This window comes from Amphibalanus amphitrite, unplaced genomic scaffold, assembly GCF_019059575.1.
Source record: "Amphibalanus amphitrite isolate SeventyFive unplaced genomic scaffold, NRLGWU_Aamphi_draft 000340F_arrow, whole genome shotgun sequence".
NCBI lineage: Eukaryota > Metazoa > Arthropoda > Thecostraca > Balanomorpha > Balanidae > Amphibalanus > Amphibalanus amphitrite.
In genome coordinates this window covers 222,497-241,027 of record NW_024881835.1, presented here as the reverse complement: position 1 = coordinate 241,027, position 18,531 = coordinate 222,497, and the positions used below count along the sequence as shown (strand labels likewise).

Here is an 18,531-nt window from a genome sequence, read left to right as displayed (position 1 = left end):
ACCGACGTGCGGTAAGCCCGGCTCAGTGAAGTGTGGCACCCGACATTAGGCCACGCCATTCCAACTCAGCGGCACGCTAAATCGATATCCGGTTTGAAATGCCACTTGCGCCAGTGGGTGTCGAAATCGCAGACTGCATTTCGGCCCACCACCGGCGGTCGGCGGATCGATGAAATTCGTGCACGAACTGACAAGGAAACAGACGGTTGCGAGCCCCGAGCACCGCTGCAGTACTAGACTAGCAAACGGTGGTGCTAGACCACAGCGCAGGCGGCACAGCGTTCCCGACCATCCATCCAACGGAGCTTCACCGAACAGCCTCCTTCCGCGTGTGTATACAGGTGTATTTAAAATAACGAAAATACATCTCCGGAACCACTACACCCAAACAAAGACGTCACAAAACCAACTCGCACCGTACACAATAAATTATTTTATTTCGTTTGATGTCCAACAACCATACTAACCGTGCGAAACTCTCACGCTAGTAAAGGCATGTGCAAAGCGAACCGCTGCCGATTTTTAAAATAAAGCTGTATACGATATAATTGCACCACCAGAGTTGTGTCCGTGGTAATAACATCTACAACCAGTATAACGCCTTTTGGGGCGACTAACGGAGCGAGCGAGGGGGTGAGTCTTGCACGTGCGAAATTTCGAGGGGGTACCTCCAACTGACTTGTGCACGGCACCCTACTGACCGGTTTCTAGCGATGTGCCAAATTTGAGCACAATCGGCCCAGCCGTTCTCGAGATCTGGAAGTGGCACCCTGCACGTGCGCACGTGCAAAATGGGTCCCAACTGACTTGTGCACGGCACCCTACTAACTGGTCCCTAATCGTGTACCAAATTTGAGCGCCATCGGTCCAGCCGTTCTCGAGATCTGGAAACGACCCCTGCACGTGCGCACGTGCAGCAGCACCCCAACTCTGGCACATGGATATGCAGTGCCTAGTGGGTGCCTATCTACATGCCAACTTTCAGCGCAATCGGCCAAGTAGTTACCGAGATATTGCAACAATTACAAAACTGACACCTCTTCGTTTTGCACGTGGCACGTGCATAAGGGGTCATCCACATGCATCGGGAATAGTCCAATACTTGGTAGAAGGAATGAAGCTACCCTACAAAATTTACCGCGTGTAAATCGGTCAAGTGGTTGCTGAGATATAAGCCTCGCAAAAGCGTCCGCACGGCCGGCCGGCCGGCCGGCCGGCCGGCCGGCCGGCCGCTCATACTCAGAAATTTCTGTTAATCTAAGGAAAGACTACGCTCGCTTCGCTCGCTCCGTAATAACAAAAGTGTCTACGGCGAAACGTCATTGAAAGTGCTTAGCTCAATTCAACAAGCTGTTAGCCGGCAGTTTTAGGAAACATCAACAAACATGCTACGTATACCGTTGAGCCGAACAGCGTGAATCTATCAATTCGGTTTGCGACACAACTCTGATGGCAATGCCGAACCTTTGGTGTCAAACGCTCAAACGTCCGCCCGCACCCCCCCACCGCCGGCGATACGCCCGCCCGCCCGCCCAAGCTCTACCAGGCACCGCTCCCGGCCACCGCTACAGGCCCTCTCACCACCCACCGGACGCCATCCTCCGACCGCGCGCCCCCGGACACCAGCTGAGAAAGACGGTGCACAGGACTATCCCGGCACCCGCTACTGAACACGCTCCGCGCCATCGGCGGCAGCGGCGCCCCGTGCCGAGACACCGCGCTGTTCGCCACCGGCCGCCCCGTGCCGAGACAGCTCGCTGCTCGCCTCCGGCCGCCCCCTCCCCGGGCGGCGCCTCCCGCCTCCGACCGGCAGTGGAAAACCCCGGACACACGCCGGCACACACGCTCCAGACCAGCGCGCGGGGCACGTTGGCGTCATACGTCGTCACAACGTACGGCACGTCAGCAGCATACGTCATACCACACGGCACGTCAGCGCTACACGTCACACCACACGGCACGTCAGTGATAACACGTCACTCACCACTGCACCACTACGCACCACAATGCATCAGACGCACCACTCCTTACCACACTGCACCACATCCTATAGCACTAGTGCAGCTGTCGGTAGCCCATCTCCGACGGCTTCTTTTCCGCGAAAAAGTTCCTCAGTACGAATACCTGTCCGATGGTGACTAGCAGGATGGCGATCGTCTCGCCGACCGACCAGTACAGCACGCGCTCGCCCAGCTCCTCTGCTCGCTTGCGGCCCTGCGTCTCGCGCAGCTTGTAGTGCGTCTGGTAGTCGTCGACGGCGTTGAGGTTTTCGTGCACGGCCTGCGCTGAAGTCTCCATCTGTGGGAACCGATAGAGAAAATGTCAAATGTTGCCAACGATAACGCAGTCACGGATGGGGCCGAAAGGCAGTGTCCTGAAATTGATTTTTCGGAGAGTGTGATTGAAGCCCCGAGGACGTCGCTATTTCAAAAGGACGTCGATATCGGTGCGGAGCCTAAGCCACTGAAGATCCCTTACCTAAATCTCTTAAAATTAGCGATTTTCACTGGCAATATTGACTAATACTACCTCAAGGCACCTCAAATGATCATATATAGACACAAAGTAATGCCAGTTTACCCCTAGTAAAATACAAAATTCAAGCATTCACCACAAACACCAAAACAACACTTTGAAGATGTCTAGTTCTTGTCCATGATCGTACACAACAGTCAACAACAAATATGCTTCAACAAAAATCAGCCCAAGAGCCAGCGGCTATCACTAAATATTGACGTCACAAGAGGGATATCATATCGAGCAAGAGGACTGATGTAAAAAAGCAGACGTCCAAACAAAGAGGTGGAAAACAGTTCGGAAATTAATTTCCATAGCTTCCTGTTATGAAATTCAATTAAGAAAACTCCAAGGTGGACGCTGAATTTTTCTTGGCTGGAAAAAATGTGAAATCATTGAGCACTTTTCAGTTTTGTACCGACGTCGATTAAATGGGAATAACAAGGTCAATCGACGTCCCCAACATTGCGTGTATTTTTAAGTCAAGGACGACATACTTGAATTAATTCTGTTGAAATTCGGTAACTTTATTCTAATTCAAACAGATAAACATTAAACTTTTTCCCCAACCACTATCAACATATGCAAAATTAACTACTTTTGAAGGGCATGTTCAAGGGGCAGCGCTAACCCGTTACTGTGACCTTCTGAGGGGAAAAAATAATTAAATATGTTACAGTCATTTGATACTAAAGGTATGTTGCGTGCTTATAGTTAAATGTCCAAGTAATATATTCGCATGATTAATTTTTATCTATACACTGCACAGTTACTAAAACTGAAAAGTGGAAAACGACGTCCTCAGATCCCTCTATTCCGACATCTTTTCTCCTTCATATGGCAGCATTACCTTCACATGGTAAAGGAAAAAAACCTATCCATATCTGACGCACAGAAAACGAAAATAAAATAAAACCGCGTTGTTTACTGTTGCGGCAGTTGGCCAGGAAAGGGGAGTTGAGTGTAAGAGTGGGTTTGTGAGGACTTAGGATATATTTATTGTCATTTTGCATAGCCGTGTTTTTAGGCTACAGAGGTGATATTTCCTTTTGTTAGTTTGCTTTTGGTGTTCGATATACCTATCCACTTTTATTTGTCAGGGACGTCGTTTGGCTTTCCGGGACGTCACAAAGAGAATCTGTTAGGTGTGGGTTTCCACCCAAATTCACGAAAATCAGGACACTGCCGAAAGGACGGAGTCAAAAAAGCTCATAACACAACACTAGGTAGCTAAACGCAAGTATACGTTTTCATGCCGTCGAACATAGCAGTAAGCAGTTTACGACCCGAGACTTCATAGATTACTCGAGGGCAGCGCTTTTCGAGGAGCGCTGTGGCCCGAAAGTTTGGACTTTGAATTGGGAAAAACGCCCGCCCGCCGCAAAACGCAAACACCGCAAAACGCGCAAAACGCACGCCCGAAACACCAACGCAAACGTCGCAAAAAATAAACAAACGCCCGCCCACCGCAAACCGCCACGCCTGCAGGGTAAACGGCAGCTCTAACTGGTTCAAAACTTGCAGGTCATAAGAAGAATACATTGAGTCATGACATTCCGGCGAGATAACATCCGAGGGGTGCAAGCTGCGCGTGCGGGGGCGGTTAACGGTTTTGACGATGGATCCTCTGATCCCGGGAAACGTCGAGCTAGCGACACAAAAGTCGGTACACTGATAGAACTAGACACCCGCTACAGAATGTTATGAAAATGACTGCACTAGATTGCCTGGGACATGAACTATTGCACGTGCAGTTAATTCATATCTTATATATATCATAGCAACGCAGGAGCGCTGCCGGCATCTAGTAGTAACCCTGACGTCCCCCGTAATCCGCCCGCTCAGCCCGCCGGGGCTGTAGTCCAGCCTTGGTTAACACCATACCGCGTCTGTTTATCCATTCCCTGAACCCGGCATTTCGCCGGGAAGTCCATCCCATCAAGACCGTATCGGGTATCCCAACCGCCCACCCATCCAGGCCGTGTCCCTGGTACTTCCGTCCATCCGAAAGGCCCCATTCCCCCAGTACTCTCGACCCCGTCCGTCCGCGCGCCTGACTGACCTGTGTGAGGGCCTGGTGGTGCTCCTCCAGACCAGGCAGCGGTTTCTCCTCGCCCGTCTGCCAGTCCAGGTAGATGATCTTGTGCGAGAACGTCGAGAACTCGTTACTGAAGCACACCGAGTAGGTGCCAGCCTTCTCAGTGGTGAACGAGTGGTCGCCGTACTGCTCCTTCACCTTGTTGTACAGGATGCGGTCGTCGGGCCCCTTGATCTGACAGTCGACGTCGTAGTTGCCGCCCGTGACCACCTGGGGGCAGGGGGGGGGGGGCAGGTCACATATGTTACCTACTTGGATGTTCAATGCTCATCTCAAGTCACACGCTTAAGTTGTCATTGATTATCATGGCTATGTGTCCCTCAGTTGCCCCTGCATGGGCTAGGAATTCAGATTTAGGTTGCCTATGGTGTCGTTTCTTACAGCAGAAGATATCAGACAATTTGTATACGAAAAAAGATAAAAAATATCAGTCCGAATTTGACTCACCTGAAATTCCACTGACGTTTTTTCTCCAGCCTTTATATCTTCATAGAAACACTGTTTTTCATTATCTGGCAGCTCAAATGTGAGTTCCACTGCATTACTGATGTGCACTGAACTAAAAACAGCAAACAAAGCAAACAGGAAAAATTCCATGGTGTTCCTAAGACAAAAGACCTGGAAGAAATTTAACAAGGTCACGATCAGGCATATTCCACCCATATTCCATCTTCCACACTACGTCAAATAAACAGGCCACAATTTGACCTGTCATCCCACACTTCACAGATAAAACTGAGGAGAAGAGCAGCACTCTGATGAAATCCAAAACTGTTTTGTGGACACGTCCATACTGCAACCTATGGACATGAAAATCTTCATGACACCCCTAACTATTGACAAGCCTTCATTTTCAAACCAAATATGGGCATTTAATCAGGGAAAATCCCAATAAAACTGACTGTAAGGCATGGCAACTATGATAAGCTCTTGATCTTGTCCATGCTGGGGGCACTTAGGAAATGAACAGTCAAGTGCAGATTTTAAGATGGTGCAGTGTTAAGTCTGTGGTAGTTACTACTTACTAGAGTGACTGGGTGGTACCGTCTGACTCTGACTAGAGCATCTGCTGGCTGACCCTCTGCACTGCAAATGCCAGAGCCCAAAGGAAGGCATTGAATTTTAGGCAGGCATTAAGTAGGGTTTCAGTATGGCTCATGTAGGTTTTAGGTCGGTTAAGTAGGTTTCACTTTCAATAATGTTTTAGGAAGTCTTAATTGAGTAGACAAGCAAATCATTCAACAACTGTAACATTTGCAGTCCAGAAGCAGAGGGACATACTGATACACCATCAAGTTTTAACAAAGACAGACAAAACTGCATGAAACATCACATTGGCACTACATTTATATATGAAATGCTCCTTCAAGACAAGTGAAATTGATGTATGGGAGACATTACACCTACAGGGTCAATCAAAGAGCAATTGATGAAATTTGTGACTTTTCTCATCACAAGCTACTGCTGCACTTCATGTGTCTATGTTACATGTATATAATTTTCAGAGCTCTAAGGAGCAGGCTGATTCACTGCACAGTTCTGCAAAACTCCACAGTTGGTGTGAGCTGATGCAGATATCCAGCCCAAGTGCTGTATGGTTTTAGTCCCAATTATTTAGCAGCATATGTCTTCCCACAATGTCTTATGAGTTATGTGTCTTCCCACAAAAGGCATTGATTTTTCGACTAATGTTCAACCTGTCATTGGTGAGCCACACATCACATGTAAAGTTCACCTTAAGTCTTAAGAAGCAGAAAATGCCAGCACACTTACACTGACAGCAAGCAGAGAGGAAAACAGAATTTGGGTAATAAGTAAGCCTGGCATCCCAGGAATGAGGAAGATGCCAGATACCATTGTAGGTTTGTAGGTTTGTAGGATTGTAGGGTAGGTTGTAGGTTTGTAAGTTGTAGGTTGTAGGTAAGGTTAGGTCAGGTCAGGTCAGGTTAGGTTTGTTTTGGTCTATATATCTCTGTCGTCCCAATCTGGCATCTTCCTGGGACGCCAGGCTTACTAATAAAGGTATGCTGGTTATTTTCATTATTTATGTTCAGTGCCCACTGCCCAGGTCAATTCAAATATTGTTAAAATATACAATACACAGCCAATACCACTCAAACAAATTTGTGACTTTTTCCACTCACACAAATTTGTGACTTTTTCAGTTGTCAGTTGCTCCCAAGCTCTTTCCGGCGTACTCCTGACCAAGAGTGAGAGACACGCAATAGAAGTCAGTTGGGGAAACTACGAGGCGAATGTCAAAAAATGGATTGGTCAATAAATGGACTTTTCATGACTATATATGGGCATAAATGCAGCCCCCGCTACTAAGGGTGAAAAACGGTATAACAAGCCGGTACTTGCAGTATCGCGTCCACTTATTGGAGAGAAAAGGCTTCTATTTTTCACTAGGAATGAGTGTGATTTGATTAAATTCGGCGAATTGACTCGAAAATGGCGATAGGAAAACGGCTTTTCTGCAGGTTGTGGGCATCACAATCAGCTGGCCATTCAATAAATGGATTGGTTTTATGAAAGAAAATTGTTAAAAGATTTAATTTAATTACAATAAACAAAAATATTTAATTCTAAAATAATAACTTTACTACAATTAGAAAAACCATAAACAAAATAATAAAAATAATGACATTTTTAAACCACGATACTGCTTACATTTTTTGGCGCGTCTGTTTCAATCCGCCATATTTGCCAATCACGGTTTGACCGTGCGTTGTAACTCTGCGATTTAGAGCCGCCAGTTAATTATGCACCGGGTGAGTGTAGGCCTTGTGTGGTTAAAAAACATTCTTATGCCTTATTTTTTCATTTGAATGCTAAAATTCTTTGAAAAGATGAAGTCTGATTTTATGACCATATATGGTCATCGCCCCGCCCACCCCAGCCGCTGATTGGCTAATCCAATTTTTGTTTGGCTCCTCGTAGTTTCCCCAACTGAAGTGAAATGAGCTGGTGAAACGCCCCCTAGATCATGTAGCTGGTTAACTTAATGACTAATCACCATGGTTTTTCATTAACATCAATAATCAATCAGTACCTGCAATTTTTGCAATTCAAATTTGATTTGTTCTAGCCGAGATCGACCATCTGTCATCACTCATAACCAAAAATTGCATTGCAAAATGAGGTGTGAGACATTCCCAGAAACAGTCACAAGCCTACCTTTATAATATTTAAGGAAAATTATCAAATCCTACCCAGATCACATTAACACAATGAACAATGAAATTACCCACAATCAAAACACACAGATCCAAATTGTGCTAAGCAGCTTGACAGGTTCGGTTACACGTAGATTGCCGGTAAACGTCAAGGTTATGGTTAATCGGCCGCCTCTGCTCAGGAAACAAAAATTATTTTGCCGATTGTTTTTGTTTTTGGGAACAAAATTTTGTTAAAAGGTTTAATTTCTTTCAAATTAAACATAACTTATTCATTAATATTGCTCTCAGAAACGAAACATAATGTAGTTTAAATTTTTCCCGCTAGGTTCTCTAAAAAGATACATCGATCCCGAAATCGCGACATAAATGGCGTAGATAAGACAAAACGTCATCGCATGACTTCTATTTTGCTGCAAAAATAAAAACAATGTGCTGGCTGCGCCGTTCGCGCCGTTTGTATTCAAGGCTATAGAACTCCAGGTAAGGACACCAGCCGTTTGACCTTGAACGCCGCCGGCCGGCCGATGACGTCATTGGAGGCAAGCCGGCTCGGCGGAAGCATCGAGCGAGCGTATAACGGAGGAGCGTTGGACGTTGCGGGAGCCGGGGAGAGATTTTAACGTTTGCATACCACCATTGTTATGTTGATTGATCTAGACTGCATTCTTATTAAGCTCGACGCATCTTAGGCCTGGATGGTGCGTACATTCGTAGAACGGTCTGACGTCCGTGGTCGAAGCTGTCTACTCTACATGTAACAAAAGACGCTAAGACCGGTGCAATAACGGCGACCCGATCCCGTCCCTGGCGATTCTAGGACTCGTTAGGACCCAGGCCGAGTCTGACCCGTCTATTTTTAGGGAAACGGGGTGGGTGAATTGACAACCGAGTACCGATGGGTAGAATTGATCCCGTCGTCGAGCGATGGTTGATTGACAGACAACACATGTTGTAGTGGGCGGATAAGCATCAGGGATAATGCCTGAACGTAGGCAAGCATAATTGGTCAGCCATATTGTTTAGGAATATAAAATCGTAACCAGGGTTACTTTTACAGGAAAAGTTGAGGGGGGGAATCATTGGCAGATCCAGAAAGGTAATCTTGGACGCTGCGGGGGGCATACCCCCCAAAAAAACTTTCTCTAAATTCCAAAAACTCATCGGATTTCGGTTCCTTACCCACTGCTGCGCAGTTTAAAACAAACTTTTCCTGATAAAAGTTGTTTAGTTTTCGTTTTATTCCTCAAAAACTGTAAATTTTCGTCGATTTCGGGCGCTGCGGGGGAGTGGGCGTTTGCCCCAAATGCCCCCTCTGGATCCGCCAGTAGGGGAATAAAATTCGAGTAGGTCATGACCCCCGTCCCCCGCCGGTTTCTACGCCGACGCCTGTACCGATATGTCAGTGCGAAGAGACAAGACAAGGGACGGTCCCACTGACCATCCGATCGGTATCGGGTCAAATCTGGAGTTCCCGTTGCACTGAACTTAAAATGGTTTGAACCGCAAATTGAAAGAAAAAACACCCATTTTTGTCGTTGTAGCCGTAATGAGACCCCCTTTTTGTTTACCCCGCAAAAAGATGACGGTTTGAATAATAGGTATTACCAAAATACCTACCTACCTTAACCTATCTGTGAATGATTGCCTATTTAACCCTCGCCCGCACATGCCATTTTCCCATCCTAGAACGCACATGGGGGGGGGGGGTGGTTGCCACCCCCCCCGCGCCATTTCGTTCCTGTTGGAGATAGAGCTTAGCAGTAAAGACCAAAAAGATTCTTTGGGAAGAGACGAATCCAATGATACCCAGTTTTACCTTCTCAGGTCAGTCATTGACCTTCCAGGTCAGGTCAAACTAAAAAATGTTGCTGTTTTGGGTCACCGTTGGATATCAAGTGTGCTGCTTATCAAATACCGATGACGATGCTGTTTTCTGGTGCCAAGCCAGCTAGAACCTCTTTGTCACACTACCCGACCAGAATTTTGCTGCTGAGGTCATTTCAGGTCAAGTTAGGTCAAGGTCAATTATATGTGTTTGTATGTCTGTGTGTGTCTGTGTGTATACTGATGTGTGCACCGATTGTTTTTGGGTCCATATTACATGAAATCATGATCTGAGAAGCTTTTACCAAAAATGCAGTCAAGAAAACTTCAAAAAAGTAAATTCAGCTTGCCTAAAACGCAATTATCTTAGATGACCTAGGTTGACCTTGACCCTGACCTTGACCCCTGTACATCGTCGAACAACATGTTCCATGACAGGTGGGAGGTAAGACTGGCAAAAAAGGCCGAAATCAGGGTGTCAAAAGCTCATAAGGCCCATGGCAAACGCAAGATGTTGAGAATTGGCCATTTGGGTCATGACATGACCTGAAAAACAAGGTCATATCTCCGAAACCAAAAATCACAGAAACTTGAAATTTTCAGTGGACATCAAGAAAGGATAGAGGAGCAGCTATACGAAAAATCAGCCTTCTAGCTCTAAAAATGTTGAGTGCAGAGCAGAAAGACTACCTGGGGGGGGTGGCAACCACCCCCCCCCCCCCATGTGCGGGCGAGGGTTAAAGGGCTGTCAATCCCCACAAACCTCGCTTAGTCCGTTTTCTTGGCACTGGCGGGAGCATGTACGGCCTCGGTGGGAGCTGGGGCGGGAGCAGCAGGAAGTTGGTCTTGGTCTGCCTCCGCTTTGTCAGACATCTCTGTCTCGCTACCACTGGCGATATTTTCATTTACTGCTTGCCTTTTAGGATTTTGAATGAAGCTCAAAATGGTCGTTTGTTTTGGCCGAGACATTTTGAAAAAACCACTGCGCCATAAATAACCCGCCCGCAGCGCGACGAGACACGAGACTGCACGGCACGGTATATAGAGAACTCTACATAGAGATCATAGAGGTATATAGAGACTCTACATAGAGGTATATAGAGATCTCTACATTACGAGGATTCACCACCAGTGAAAATTACTACTGTTAAACCCTCGGTCCCGGGCAACTCCGGGGAGCTGCAGTATCCGGCGGCCACCACGTCGACTCGCAGGTCCTGTGGGCTTCCGTGATGCTTCAGTGCTTCACCCAGAGGCACGGGTAGAGCAGTAGGATGTGGGGTGAGGTGTCTGTACGCCTCTTCATTGTAGGTACCCAGTCCCGTCGAAGCTCGATAATCGACCGTGACATTAGACATACCTATTTCTTAATTGGCGGATCCAGGAAGCGGTCTTGAACACATCGGGGGGCATATACCCTAAAAAAGGTTTGTGAATTAAAAAAAAACATCGGATTTTGATTCCTTGCGCACTACTGTGCACTTCGATCAATACACTTTTCCTCATAAAAGTTGTGAAGTTTTCGTTTTATTCTCGAAAAACGATTTCGGACGCTGCCCCGGATGTGGGCCTGTGGGGGATAACAATTGTCCCAAATGCCTTCCCTTGCATCCGCCAGCGGGTTGCCCCGCCCTGAGCTTAACTAAAAACGTCTTAAAATCCCACCAGAGAGCCGAATCCGATAACTCACCTCTGTCTGCCCGTCTAAATTACTACGCACCGTACGGCGCCCAGCCCCGTCGGAGCACTGAACCGACCGTGATATTTTTGGTTTTCCCCCATCCCCAGCTCCATTAGAAACGTTCTCTCTCCCCATCCAATTGCTCATGATGTCATTTCAAATTCAATACCTACCTCATCTCTGTCTGCCCGCCCATTCATTGCACACCTTACGGCGCCCGGCCCCGCCAGAAGGATCCTAGCGCGCTGAGTGGTTGCCTCCAGCCGCGTCATCGCGAGGCCCCGCGGGGCCCGCAAATGAATACATTGCGTGAATAGCCGTGTCGCCCCCCTGTTTGTATTGTTTGCTTTGTAGATTCTGGGGTTGGAATGGTTGCATATTGAAATGAATTCTGTTACTGATAATTTATTGAGATTTTCTCAGGAAGGACAGACTGTGAAGCTAAAGGAGTATATCTCCAGCTTAGGTCCACAGATAATATGGTCTGAATGTGTTCAATTAAAATCTAAAGATTCTTGTCTTCATCTCGCCTCAAGGGAGGGTCACGTAGAAACGCTGAAGTAAGTAGCCAATTTAAGCTGGAAAAGCATTCATGGTTATTATATGTATATTAAAATAATATAAAGCCATGTTTCCTAACAGCTCCAATAACAAAGTTGTAAAGCACTAAAAGGTCAGTCACCAGTTTCCGAGTGGAGTGCTAAAATCGTGGCTTTTGGATAGGTAACCCATTTCAATTTGACATTGATATTTCATTTTGATATTCAATAAGTTCTTAGAGCACTATTGTCTAATCTCTTCTAAGCTTATTTTTAGTGAGTTGATTTAATTTTTCAGGCTCTTGCTTTCAACTGGATGCAGGATGTATCTGGAGGTGGGCAACAAGGATGGCAAACAACCAGTGCATGAAGCTGCCCATTTTTCACACTTAGACTGTGTGCGAGCTCTGATTGACGCAGGTATGGCTTATAGGAACATTTTCAATTCCATCAAGTTTCAAATCATTTTAAGATGATTTGATCTCATGAAGATGGAATATTCCATCTTGCTCATTTAAAGGGACTATCCCACCTTTAAAGGGACCCTCCCACCTTAACATTAGTTTTGAGTTGAGATAGCCAAGTTTGCGGCCAGCATAGGTGGGCATCGTTCCCCAAAATTGTAACTTCGTTACTCTTTCTTCCGTTCCTTCATGACGTGACTTCCGTTACTCGCTCCTCCGTTCATCTGCAAATAATGTAACGGAAGTTCTTAAGTCCGTTACTCCGTTACAACAAAAGAAAAAAACGTTAAAATTTTGTATATTTCAAACATTTCTGAGACCATTCAGACACAAACTAAACCCATCCAGAAAGCAGAATGCCCACCAAATCTACCAAGACAGCGGGCACTGACGGACACTAAACCTTGGAACGTCTGGTGGTACTGATGCGCGTCACTTGTCCCCGGCCAAATACCGGTTGCCCTTTACGAACACTAGACGTTCCAGGTTGGTATCTGAGAGGGTAGCACTTTTTGCACTCCCATCGAGAACATGCGCTCGGCGCTTGAAGGGACGCCCGTGCTGAAATTTGCGAACACATGCTGCAACGCCGGCTCCTTCCGGAAGACCAGGATCACTGAGGCCATCTTCCTTCTTCAAGACATCTTCGAGCCAAATTTATATTATAGCCTTGGCCACAGACTTTTCTATAAAGAGAAGAAGTCTGTAAAAGTCTCTTTATATAAAGAAGTCTGTGCCTTGGCACTTGACCTGCTTGAACTGTGACTGGTCTCAGGTTTACTAAACCTAACACATTAGAATACGATAAAACTTTAACTTCGCTGCCACATGTCTGTGGGTTAGTCGAAAGATCAACCCGCTCGGAAAACGAAAAGTAACGGAAGAACGGAGGAACGGGCTTAACTGTAACGGAGGAACGAGCAACCAATGTAACGGAAGTTACTTGGTCCGTTACCCTGTTTAAAATGTAATGAGTCCGTTCCTCCGTTCCTAAAAATTGTAACGGCGTTCCGGAACGGAGGAACGGAGGAACGGATCGTGCCCACCTATGGCGGCCAGGCTCAGAAACCACCATTTATCCTGGTCGCAACCCCCGCAGCTTTATGGTGTTCAAGAAATTTCTTCCCTTTACTTGCAGGGTGGGACCAGCGTGGTCCCTATCTCTTAACCATTACGGGAATCTGATGACGTCATCAGGCTTTCAAACGTCCGTTAAATGTTTGACTAAAACGTTTTGTAGCACGCGGTGGTATATGCTGCTTTGCGCGCAACAAATGCCGCACTTTCAAATAAAGTCGCTAGGAACAGCGGAGATCCCAAAAAGTAAACAAAAGTAAAAGTCTAAGATCTTGAAAACCGGTGAATATTTTTCGATGAAATTTGGTAGATATTCGTTTTTGCTCTTTCTGAACCGAGCGACATCACTTTCATGCCAATTCATTAACTTTTTTGAAGGTGGGAGGGTCCCTTTAACATGGGGTTTGAGTTGAGATAGCCAAGTTTGCGGCGAGGTTCAGAAACCACTATCTATCTAGGTTGCAACCCCCGCGGCCTCTTGGTGTTGAAGAAATTTGTTCCCTTCATTTGAAAATGGGCCTTGTACAAGGCCCTATCTTCAACATGGAGGGACCGTTAGTGTGACGTCACCTCGTTTAGTCATTCTGATTTAAATGGGTTTGTTCGTTGAAAAATCGCTTAAAACTTGGTCTGAACTTTGTTGTGGTGCCTACAGAGTAAAAAGAATCAGCTTTATGACAGTAATGTGGCCTGGGGAAGGAGGTAATTTTGGGCTGTGACGTCACATATTTGAAAGTTTGTGTTTGGAATATGGGAAGCCTAAGATGTTTAATGAAAAATAAATGCCAGAACCGTGTTCCTGGTCATCCAATCTATAAAGTCGGGCACAATTTAACTGGTTTTAACAACATTTTAGAAGGTGGGATAGTCCCTTTAATAATTCCTAACCTTAGTTACTAGGGTTCGCTCATATAATTTGTATATGACAAGGGTTCTTGGGGGAACTTTTTCACTGCCATGTTCTTAATAAGGTGATGGAAGCACCTCTTAGCAGTTTTGCACCTCATTTTTTGCCACTTAAAAGTGGACAGTTTCATTAAAAACATCTTTTAATTCTTAGCAGTCAAGTGCTTTGGTTTTGCTTCAGTTATTTAAACTACTTTTTCTTTAAACTGTAGCTAGAAAAGATTACTTACCTAGCTTTTTCTAGCCAGGAAGAAACAAGGAAATTTACGCTCACCTACTACTGTGACCATGTGTCCGCTCAACAGCCCACATGTTCATCACCAATAGTAGGTAACATTTTATCAAATTGATACTTCCTGACATCCAGACAGTTAATCGCCCCAGTCTATCAGAGCAGCAGCGCCCCGTTCGACAGTGTTCGGCATTGCCCCGTTCGACGGCCCGTCCCCGCGCTGTCCGCAGGCTGCGACGTGAACGCGCTGAAGCGGGCCGACTGGACGCCACTGATGCTGGCCGCCACCCGGGCCGACACGGGGTGTGTGGCGGCGCTGCTGGCCGCCGGCGCGCTGCCGCTGCTGGCCAACAAGGACGGCTGGACGGCGGCGCAGCTGGCCGCGCGCGCCGGCCAGCTGCCCGTGCTGGAGCTGCTGCTGCGCGCCGAGCCGCGGCTGATGGAGACGCGCAGTCGCACCGGGCGCACACTGCTGCACACCGCAGGTGAGGAGGCGCCCGCGACTGCCTGACGGAGCTCTCCGGACCGGTGACCCACGCCACTGCCCACCGGCGGGGTCCTTCGGCAGTTACATACGAGCTAGATCTGGGACGTTTTATCGATATTATTTTGATTTTAAAATTACTATGTATAATTGTGTGCGCATAGTCAAAGGCCGCGTTCGATGTCTCCTCGGACGAAGAACATTCTACGCAGAATATTCTATTTTGCGTTCGATGAAGCACAAAGGCGGACGACGAGACCGGCCATTTTGTGCGCCACGTACACAATGTGCGTCAGTTTCGAAAAAGGCCCAAGTTTACGTTTCCATAGAGACCGCGCACAAATGTCAACAACTTCTGCAAACAGCTGCTGCGCCGCTTTTGAAATACGCGCCATCATTGCCTCTCCGCCCAGCGTAGTACGCTCAAAAGATTCTGCGTGGACGACGAAGATTCTACGTGACGTCACGTAGAATCTTTGCCGTCCGTGCGACATCGAACGCCATTTCGGGCCCGGACGGCATAGAATCTTTGCCGTCCGGGAGACATCGAACGCGGGGAAAGTTACAAGGCAAACTCCAATGGATCGCAGCACCATCGTCGTGTACTAGCAGGTCGGGAGAGGTGTTTTCCGCTATCAAACATGGCGGGAGTGCTGCTCACTTCCCGGGAATGTCGCGAATGTGGTTCCCAAATCCCAAAAGCTGTTATACCTAATTGCGTACCATGTTCCGCGAACTCATAAGCGTTGAAGCCCGAACCATTTCTCTCCGATGTTTCCCTGTGTGTTTGTGCCGGTCTCACCTCCGATGTCTCCCTGTGTGTGTGCGCACTGGGCTGACGTCTATCGTGTCTCCGTGTTTCCCCGGCTGACCTTTCCCCGGTGCCCTGTCGCGCAGCGTTCGCCGGCCACGAGGCGGTGGTGTCGCGCCTGCTGGCGGACCCGGCTCAGTCCGCGGACCCGGCCGACTCCAGTGGGGTCACGCCGCTAATGGACGCAGCGCGCGCCGGCCACCCGGCGCTGGTGAGCCGTCTGCTGGCGGCCGGCGCCGACCCGACGCGCCGCGACCGGCTAGGCCGCTCGCCGCTGCACGCCGCCGCCCAGACCGGCTGTGTGCGCACGGCGCGCCTGTTCGCGCAGCTGGTGACGGCGGCGGCCGCTGACGGCAGCACCCCGCTGCACGCGGCCGCCCGCGAGGGACACGCGCCGGTCTGTGAACTGCTGCTGGAGAGGGGCGCAAGGCGGGCGGCACGGGACTCTCACGGCAGGACGGCGGCCGACGTGGCGCGGATACACGGCCACCAGCAGCTGGCCGAACGGATCGACGGCGATTGAGACCGGCATGGGACGCTGGGCGCTGAGGAGGGGTGCTCAACGAGGTCTGCACAGGGAGTGCTGGAAGTACACCGGCCTACGTGAGCTCGGCGGACAACAATAGGCCTTGCGTGACTCAAGTTGAAGTGTATGTACGAATTACAATGTCGTGTGCCAAAAGTAAATGCGGTCGGTCGGGGACTTCATGCGACGAGGATGTTTGTTTTGTATTGTTACACCTTTTAGTGGCGAAAGGTGGAGTGCTCCGGAAAGGAGAAGGCAAGTCCTATGGAACCCAGTGCTTCGCTTTGTGTCTGTGATAGCGGGACGTTTTAATTCCTGCCTGTGATAACAGGAAAGAGCTCCCGTCCGTATATAGTATACTCATACCGATCGTGAAAGCCGCATCTTCCCATGTTACGCGCCAGTAAAACCTCAATTAACGTCCGTAAAGTGCCGAATCACGGCGGTTTTCATCGCTCCCCGCGATAACGTTCTGCGCATGATGACGAGTGGCAAGAATACACGGGTTTATATTGCATTGGCACGCGCAGTTTGCTGAGGGCGCGCTGCAGCACTAGTCGGCGTTAGCGGATGTCTGGTTACCGTGGCCCGCGGCGCACAGACCGTCAGTCGGGCTGGACACTCGGCCAGTCACAAAGCAGGGGTTACAGGAGGGAACACCGGCGCGCCGCCCCATCACAGACATCACATCGGCACCGGACCACACACGCGGCGGCGGCCATATTGGAGGAGTCGCGCTGGGCGACATCAGCCAGTGGGATATCGCGACGGATTGCCAGTAGCCAATCAGAGACCACAGCGGGCAGTATGAACCAATACTCAGCTGTCGCGGCGGTAAGCTCAGTCGCGCGGGGTCCGTCCACCGTCAGTAAGTCCAATCTCTAGCATGTCAGAGTTACCGTCACGTGACTAAAATGACGTCATAAAGCTAAAAGCTCTCCTGGGCTTTGAGTAGGCACCACGAACTATTCTCCAAGTCTCTCGGCATAACACAATGTCACACGACCACCACGCGTCCCCAGCACTCTCGGCGCCGATATCCGTCCACCTGTGGTCAGGCGTCCGTCACACTCAGTTCAGGCACCGGGCTCTGTCTGTCCCGGCGCCGGGCCCAGCGGGTCCCACTCGGCACTCCGGCCCGCTAGGGCGGCACGTAGGGCGGCGGCTGGCGGGCGTTGGACGCCTGCCGGCCGGCCCGGCCCGACTCGGGGGGTGCGGCCACCGGCGGCGGCCGCTCGTAGGGCGCGTCTCCAGCACCGTTGGCCTCGCCGTGGGCGTCCAGCATGGGCGTGGTGGCCGTCGGGTAGGCCGGCGGCTCTGGCGGCTTCTCACTGCTCAGCACCAGCGGCTTGGTGGCACGCCGGTCCACCCGCTCCTCCAGCTCGTCGGCGAAGATGACGGGCACGCCGCGACTGGTGTACGTGCCGCTCTCCGACATGGACATCTTGCCGCGCCGGCGCGAGCGGTACAGACAGCAGGCCACCACCAGGGCGATCAGCAGCATCACGGCTATCACCACGGCCGGGATCAGGAACGTGATGAAGTAGTTGCCGTCCTCGTCATCGCCCTCGCCGCCGGTCAGCGTGCCGTTACCGCCCTCAGTCCCCACTGGGGCCTCTGTGGGCGGCGTCATGAGCGCCGCACACGCGCCCTGCAGCGTCACACTGGCGCTCTGGACACGGAACTCTGGCTGCAGGGCGTCCCGCGCGTGCGCGGTCACCTCACCCTGGTCATCAACCAGCGTCTCCTGGAGGCGGCGCACCTCAGTCTCGGCGCACACGTCGGTCGGCAGCGAGCCGTTCGACCAGCTGACCACCGTCGAGCCGGCGGCGATCGACTCGATCACCACCGCCTGGGCGCCGGCGTCTCCGAACAGTCGGCCGATGGCGCGAGCCAGTCGCACGCGCAGCAGCGGCCGGCGCACGAACGCCCGGTGGTTGTGGTCGAGCGTGAGCTGGAACTGAGCCGAGGGCGGCAGCACGGCGCCGGCGGCCGGCCGCGGCTCTACAGTCACTTCGAGCTCGGCAGAGGCACTGCGGCCCTCGCTGTCCTCGCACACCTGAAAGGAGGGACCAGCTGTGAGGGGGGCGCCGAGCGACGGCCACAGCTGTAGACCGAGGGAGGGAGGGGGAGGGGCACAATAGACAGCACGGTGGAACAGGGAGGGAGCACCGACCGTCGTACTGATCA

At 49.8% G+C, this 18,531-nt stretch overlaps 3 protein-coding genes across 9 annotated transcripts in view; 1 reads left to right on the top strand and 2 right to left on the bottom strand.

Moving 5' to 3' along the window:
* Positions 1–1,232: 1,232 nt before the first annotated feature.
* Positions 1,233–7,937, bottom strand: LOC122388972 (transmembrane emp24 domain-containing protein 7-like). Of its 5 annotated transcripts, none has more exons than XM_043380577.1 (4): positions 7,870–7,937; positions 5,063–5,233; positions 4,580–4,825; positions 1,233–2,298 (listed from the first exon to the last, which is right to left on the bottom strand). In XM_043380577.1, the coding sequence occupies exons 2-4, from the start codon at positions 5,210–5,212 to the stop codon at positions 2,056–2,058; spliced, it is 639 nt and encodes a 212-aa protein (XP_043236512.1). In that variant the 5' UTR covers positions 5,213–5,233; positions 7,870–7,937; the 3' UTR covers positions 1,233–2,055. The 5 variants fall into 5 exon arrangements, with proteins under 5 accessions (XP_043236512.1, XP_043236509.1, XP_043236513.1 ...); XM_043380574.1 differs by having other exon boundaries at positions 7,866–7,918; XM_043380578.1 differs by having other exon boundaries at positions 7,671–7,910.
* Positions 7,938–11,626: 3,689 nt separating this feature from the next.
* Positions 11,627–16,861, top strand: LOC122388971 (ankyrin repeat domain-containing protein 16-like). 2 transcript variants are annotated; one of them, XM_043380572.1, is made up of 4 exons: positions 11,627–11,862; positions 12,140–12,261; positions 14,751–15,005; positions 15,902–16,861. In XM_043380572.1, exons 1-4 carry the CDS (start codon positions 11,687–11,689, stop codon positions 16,336–16,338), a joined length of 990 nt encoding a protein of 329 aa, XP_043236507.1. In that variant the 5' UTR covers positions 11,627–11,686; the 3' UTR covers positions 16,339–16,861. The 2 variants fall into 2 exon arrangements, with proteins under 2 accessions (XP_043236507.1, XP_043236508.1); XM_043380573.1 differs by having other exon boundaries at positions 11,665–11,673.
* LOC122388970 (dystroglycan-like) overlaps positions 16,835–18,531 on the bottom strand; it is a 39,751-nt gene continuing 38,054 nt past the window's right edge. For both annotated transcript variants that reach the window (XM_043380570.1, XM_043380571.1), the window contains one exon: positions 16,835–18,400. In XM_043380570.1, the coding sequence (XP_043236505.1) occupies positions 17,483–18,400 (918 nt within the window). In that variant the 3' untranslated portion in view covers positions 16,835–17,482. The remainder of the gene's footprint in view (positions 18,401–18,531) is intronic.

Bases quoted from the DNA above. Each gene is read 5' to 3' on its own strand.
- LOC122388971 (XM_043380572.1), top strand. From the start codon at position 11,687: ATGAATTCTGTTACTGATAATTTATTGAGATTTTCTCAGGAAGGACAG. The intron at 11,863-12,139 runs GTAAGTAGCCAA...TTAATTTTTCAG, and splicing joins GGTCACGTAGAAACGCTGAA to GCTCTTGCTTTCAACTGGAT. The intron at 12,262-14,750 runs GTATGGCTTATA...CGCTGTCCGCAG, and splicing joins GCGAGCTCTGATTGACGCAG to GCTGCGACGTGAACGCGCTG.
- LOC122388972 (XM_043380578.1), bottom strand. From the start codon at position 7,727: ATGACAGATGGTCGATCTCGGCTAGAACAAATCAAATTTGAATTGCAA. The intron at 4,826-5,062 runs GTGAGTCAAATT...CCCTGCCCCCAG, and splicing joins AAACGTCAGTGGAATTTCAG to GTGGTCACGGGCGGCAACTA. The intron at 2,299-4,579 runs GTCAGTCAGGCG...CGGTTCCCACAG, and splicing joins ACCACCAGGCCCTCACACAG to ATGGAGACTTCAGCGCAGGC.